General features: G+C 46.8%; 1 protein-coding gene across 2 annotated transcripts; it reads left to right on the forward strand.

The window, feature by feature from the left end:
- Window positions 1-3,332: 3,332 nt before the first annotated feature.
- On the forward strand, window positions 3,333-4,744 carry LOC123065402 (peptide deformylase 1A, chloroplastic). Of its 2 annotated transcripts, none has more exons than XM_044488688.1 (4): window positions 3,333-3,761; window positions 3,864-3,953; window positions 4,065-4,132; window positions 4,252-4,744. In XM_044488688.1, exons 1-4 carry the CDS (start codon window positions 3,381-3,383, stop codon window positions 4,487-4,489), a joined length of 777 nt encoding a protein of 258 aa, XP_044344623.1. In that variant the 5' UTR covers window positions 3,333-3,380; the 3' UTR covers window positions 4,490-4,744. The 2 variants fall into 2 exon arrangements, with proteins under 2 accessions (XP_044344623.1, XP_044344624.1); XM_044488689.1 differs by having other exon boundaries at window positions 3,864-3,957; window positions 4,061-4,132; window positions 4,252-4,453.
- The last annotated feature ends 1,055 nt before the right edge of the window (window positions 4,745-5,799 follow it).

The following is a 5,799-nucleotide window of genomic DNA, read 5'->3' on the forward strand; positions in this document are numbered from 1 at the left end:
CTCATCGCGCCCGCAACCCCGCGCTCTCCGTGCGCTCACCGCGACCACCCCTGCCCGCTCGCGCCGTGGCCGTCGCCCCCGCGGCTGTGTCCGGTGCCCGCGCCCCTGGATTTCCGTAGTCGCCGCGGCCCGGCCTCGCCGCCACCGCTCCACCGTGCTGCCCCGCCTCCAGCCCCACGGGCCACTGCCGAGCCGGCGGCCACTTCCAGCGCCCGCGCCCACTGGGGCTCCATCCGGATCGGGCGCCCGTGCGCCCATGCACCCGTTAGGCCTAGGGGCCTATGACAAGGGGCCCCACCCTCGAACGTTTTTATTAAAAAAAAAGAAAGAAAAAAATAATAATAAAATAATTAAATAAATAATAATAAATTAAATTAATTAACTAATTAAGGGATTAATTAAGTTAACTAATCATAATTAGCTAATTAGTTTAATTAAACAGTAGTTAACTTAATTGACTGCTAATTAGCCTAATCAGTCAATGACAAACGGGACCCACACGTCAGTTGACCAGTCAATGCTTCTGTTGACTGCTGACGTCATGCTGACGTCAGCGTGCACTGTTCTGGATAATGTTGGATTAAAATAATTAAATAAATGCTAAAAATGATTTTAATCTTTTAAAATTAATATAAAATAAACCGTAGCTCGGATGAAAAAACTTTGTACATGAAAGTTGCTCAGAACGACGGGACGATTCCGGATACGCAGTCCGTTCGTCCGCCACACCCCCCTAACCTATCGAACCCGCAACTTTCCCCCTCTGGCTCCTCTGCCCGAAAACACGAAACACCAGGAATACTTTCCCGGGGGTTTTCCCCCCTTCACCGGTATCACCTACTACCGCGTTAGGGCACACCGAACACCGCGTATTGCCTTGATATATTTTGTGGTGCTATGTTTGCTCTGTATTCATTATTTCTTCCCCCTCTTCTCTCCGGTAGACTACGAGACCGACGCTGCTGCTGACCAGTTCGACTATGGAGTTGACGACCCCTCTCTCTTGCCAGAGCAACCAGGCAAGCCCCCCCTTGATCACCAGATGTCGCCTATTCTCCTCTATACTGCTTGCATTAGAGTAGTGTAGCATGTTACTGCTTTCGTTAATCCTATTCTGATGCATAGCCTGACATTGTCGCTACATCTGTTGATACCTTACCTGCAATCCTAAATGCTTAGTATAGGATGCTAGTTTATCATCATTGGCCCTACATTCTTGTCAGTCTGCCTTGCTATACTATCGGGCCGTGATCACTTGGGAGGTGATCACGGGTATATACTATACATACATACATACTATACAGATGGTGACTAAAGTCGGGTCAGCTCATTGAGTACCCGCAAGTGATTCTGACGAGGGGGCTGAAAGGACAGGTGGCTCCATCCCGGTAGAGGTGGGCCTGGGTTCCCGACGGCCCTCGACTGTTACTTTGTGGCGGAGCGACAGGGCAGGTTGAGACCACCTAGGAGACAGGTGGGCCTGGCCCTGTTCGGCGTTCGCGGATACTTAACACGCTTAACGAGATCTTGGTATTTGATCTGAGTCGGCTACGAGCCTATACGCACTAACCATCTACGTGGGAGTAGTTATGGGTATCCCGACGTCGTGGTATCAGCCGAAGCACTTCAGACGTCAGCGACGGAGCGGCGCGCGCCGGATTGGACTGGAACGCCTGCTAGGCTAGGTCTGCTTCCGGCCGCCCACGCAACGTGCAGGTGTGCTCAGGGCGATGGGCCCAGACCCCTGCGCGCTTAGGTTTAGACCGGCGTGCTGGCCTCTCTGTTGTGCCTGGGTGGGGCTGCGACGTGTTGATCTTTCGCGGGCGGGCATGACCCAGGAAAGTGTGTCCGGCCAAATGGGATCAAGCGTGTTGGGTTATGTGGTGCACCCCTGCAGGGAAGTTAATCTATTCGAATAGCCGTGATCTTCGGTAACAGGACGACTTGGAGTTGTACCTTGACCTTATGACAACTAGAACCGGATACTTAATAAAACACACCCTTCCAAGTTCCACAGACAACCCGGTGATCGCTTTTCTACAGGGCGACGAGGAGAGGATCACCGGGTAGGATTATGCTATGCGATGCGACTGGAGATGCGCTTGGAGATGCTACCTGGATATGCTACTTGGAGATGCTACTTGGAGGACTTCAATCTACTCTCTTCTACATGCTGCAAGACGGAGGCTGCCAGAAGCGTAGTCTTCGACGGGATTAGCTATCCCCCTCTTATTCTGGCATTCTGCAGTTCAGTCCACTGATATGGCCTCCTTACACATATACCCATGCATATGTAGTGTAGTTCCTTGCTTGCGAGTACTTTGGATGAGTACTCACGGTTGCTTTCTCCCCCCTTTTTTCCCCTTTCCTTTCTTTCTGGTTGTCGCAACCAGATGCTGGAGTCCAGGAGCCAGACACCACCGTCGACGACGACTACTACCCCGGAGGTGCCTACTACTACGTGCAGCCCGCTGACGACGACCAGGAATAGTTAGGAGGATCCCAGGCAGGAGGCCTGCGCCTCTTTCGATCTGTATCCCAGTTTGTGCTAGCCATCTTATGGCAACTTGTTTAACTTATGTCTGTACTCAGATATTGTTGCTTCCGCTGACTCGTCTATGATCAAGCACTTGTATTCGAGCCCTCGAGGCCCCTGGCTTGTATTATGATGCTTGTATGACTTATTTTATTTGTAGAGTTGTGTTGTGATATCTTCCCGTGAGTCCCTGATCTTGATCGTACACATTTGCGTGCATGATTAGTGTACGATTGAATCGGGGGCGTCACACGCAACCAATCAACTCTAGATCGCTGCCTCTATATAAAGCAGGGTTGAAAGCGTTTAGAACAACTAATTTAGATGAGAGGGAGTACTTTACAAGGGAAATATCATGTGCTCCCATCCTTGGGGTGCTCCCTGTGCTCCAAGCCTAAAACATCAAATTTAAATGTCTCAAAAATTCTGAAAACAAATTGTGAATGTTAAAAAGGAATGTGACTACACCCCCTAAATATTTCAGGTCCAAACTCGAAATGTACATTGAAAAACAGAAAAGAGAAATCCAAATATGAATAGTGTCAAATGTTGCTTTTGTCTTTTCATGACACTATTCATGCTAGATTTCACTTTTTTGTTTCTCAATGTGCATTTAGAGTTTGAACCTGAAATTTTTAGGGGTTGTAGTCACATTCCTTGTAAACATGCACATTTTTATCCAAATATTTTTGAAATATTTAAAATTGATTTATTTGAAGTTGGAGTATGGGGAGCATCCCAAGGATGGAGTACTAGATACTTCCCCGTACTTAACAAAATGAATGCCACGCAACATAAGCCGCACACTCCACCTCATTGGGCAGCAGATTACTAGGCCGAGAAGATGGAAGCACTCCGGCCGTTATCCATAACGGCCGTGCCGGCGCTTCTCCGCGCTCCCCCCGTGCCGATTCCTACCTTCGTTGGTACTGGTAGAGAAGTGGGCGGTAGGCGAGGGAAGAGTGTGAGAGCTGGCGCAGGCGGCGCGGGCTGGCTGTCGGGCCTGCTGGGCCGGAAGGGCGGCGGTGGTGCGCCCATGGCGATGACGGTGACACCAGGGACCGTGAAGGCCGGCGATCCCGTGCTTCACGAGCCGGCACAGGAGGTGTCCCCCGGGGACGTGCCTTCCGAGAAGATCCAGGGCGTCATCGATCAGATGATCGCTGTCATGCGCAAAGCCCCTGGCGTTGGCCTCGCCGCCCCACAGATCGGCGTGCCCTTGAAGGTCCGTGCATTGCATTGTGCTCCTGTTATATGCGCTGGCTTATGTTCAATATTCAAAAGACAGTCGCTACATTGCTCAACCTGTTAAATTTGCCAATGACAGATTATTGTTCTCGAGGACACCCAAGAATACATCAGCTATGCTTCCAAGGAGGACATCGATGCGCAGGATCGCCGTTCCTTTGATCTTCTTGTGGGTATATTTTTTCATATGGAACTTTGTTCACCACCCATTACTGTTGTTAGGCTTGAGCACCTTCTCATGGCTCATGCCCTTTTATGTTTCTTGTCCCCCCTAAGCCAGGTTGTTATCAATCCCAAGCTTAGGAAGACGAGTAAAAGAACTGCACGTTTCTATGAAGGATGTCTTAGGTACTTACTCATATATTGCTCTCTGAAAGCTTATTATTAGCAGTAGCTTATTGGTGGAAAAGAAAGCTGAATTTCGGTGTACTTACGTGTATGTCTTCATCCTTTTATGTGGATGCCAGTGTCGATGGATATAGAGCGGTTGTTGAGCGTCATTTGGATGTTGAGGTTTCGGGTTTGGACCGAAATGGACATCCCATGAAGGTGGACGCATCAGGATGGCAGGCACGCATTCTGCAGCATGAGTGTGATCACCTTGAAGGCACATTATATGTTGACAAGATGGTTCCGAGGACATTCAGGACAGTTGATAACTTGAATCTGCCACTTGCCACTGGATGTCCTCCTCTAGGTGCATGATAGCATTGATGACATTCTAGTTTTTCTATTCAAGTATATGTAATCTTTTGTAGTATTTGCAACTTTTTTGCTCCAGTGCAATATCATAATATGTTTTACACATTTATTGTCATGGATGTACATCATGTGGTGATACACATGCAAATAAATGCGGCTTTGTAAATCTAGTTGTCAAATGTCAACCAATGGTGACACTCTTTGAATGTAAGATGATCGGTACATGACTTTTGAAACAAGAAGTTGCCATTTTATCTACATACTAGGTTTTTCTATCTCAGTTTTGTCCATCATTTGAATTTGCAAAACTGTACACCCGAAACTATGATGTCTTTCAAGGTAAATCATGTATTTTGAAGTCCTACATATTTCTTATATCTTGTATTTATGTGTTTTGGTGTTAAAGACATACTACATGAGAAGAACTTGTTAGTTTGCATAAATCTTGAAGCCCTCCCTGGTAGTTAATCCTAATGTAACATCCCAAAATTCCAAATTTTGGAATGTTATATTAAATAAATAAATATGGTTGCTATTTGTTTGCTTTGTGACTGCTTATTTGAAGTTGAGTGAAATTTGTAACATTTTGAAAGTTGAATGAGAGGGAATAAAAGGGCTTTCCCAAACTTTCATACTTGCATTTTGATCTCCATGAATTCAAATTCATTTCATCACAAAACCCTAGAGTGAAGATACATGACTTCTTCCAATTAAAGAAATGAAAAGGGGTTTGAAAAATATTTAGATTTCATTTGAAATATTTTCAAACCAGAAACTTCAAGTGTGACGCCCCGACTTAATCATGCACTAATCATACACGCAAATGCGCACGATCAAGATGAGCGACTCACGGGAAGATATCACAACACAACTCTAGACACACATAAAATAATACAAACTTTATGTTACAAGCCAGGGTCCTCAAGGGCTTGAATACATAATCTCGAATACACAAGAGTCAGCGGAAGCAACAATATCTGAGTACAAACATAAGGCAAAGAAGTCCACTTAAGAAGGACGATCGGAAAGGCAAGGCCTCCTGCCTGGGAGCCTCCTAACTACTCTGGTCGTCGGCGGTCTCCACGTAGTAGTAGCCTCCATCGGGGTAGTAGTAGTCGTCGGTGGTGGCAGCTGGCTCCTGGGATCCATCATCTGATCGCAGCAATCGGGTATAGGGGAAAAGAGTTAGCAAAGCAACTGTGAGTACTCATCCAAAGTACTCGCAAGACTTACATCAGATCTCTTCTAATTATTCATCGGTATCAAAGGAATGGGGCTATATCTTTGGACTGAACTACAGAAATGCCAGAAAA

This window comes from Triticum aestivum, chromosome 3B (genome assembly GCF_018294505.1).
Source record: "Triticum aestivum cultivar Chinese Spring chromosome 3B, IWGSC CS RefSeq v2.1, whole genome shotgun sequence".
Classification (NCBI taxonomy): domain Eukaryota; kingdom Viridiplantae; phylum Streptophyta; class Magnoliopsida; order Poales; family Poaceae; genus Triticum; species Triticum aestivum.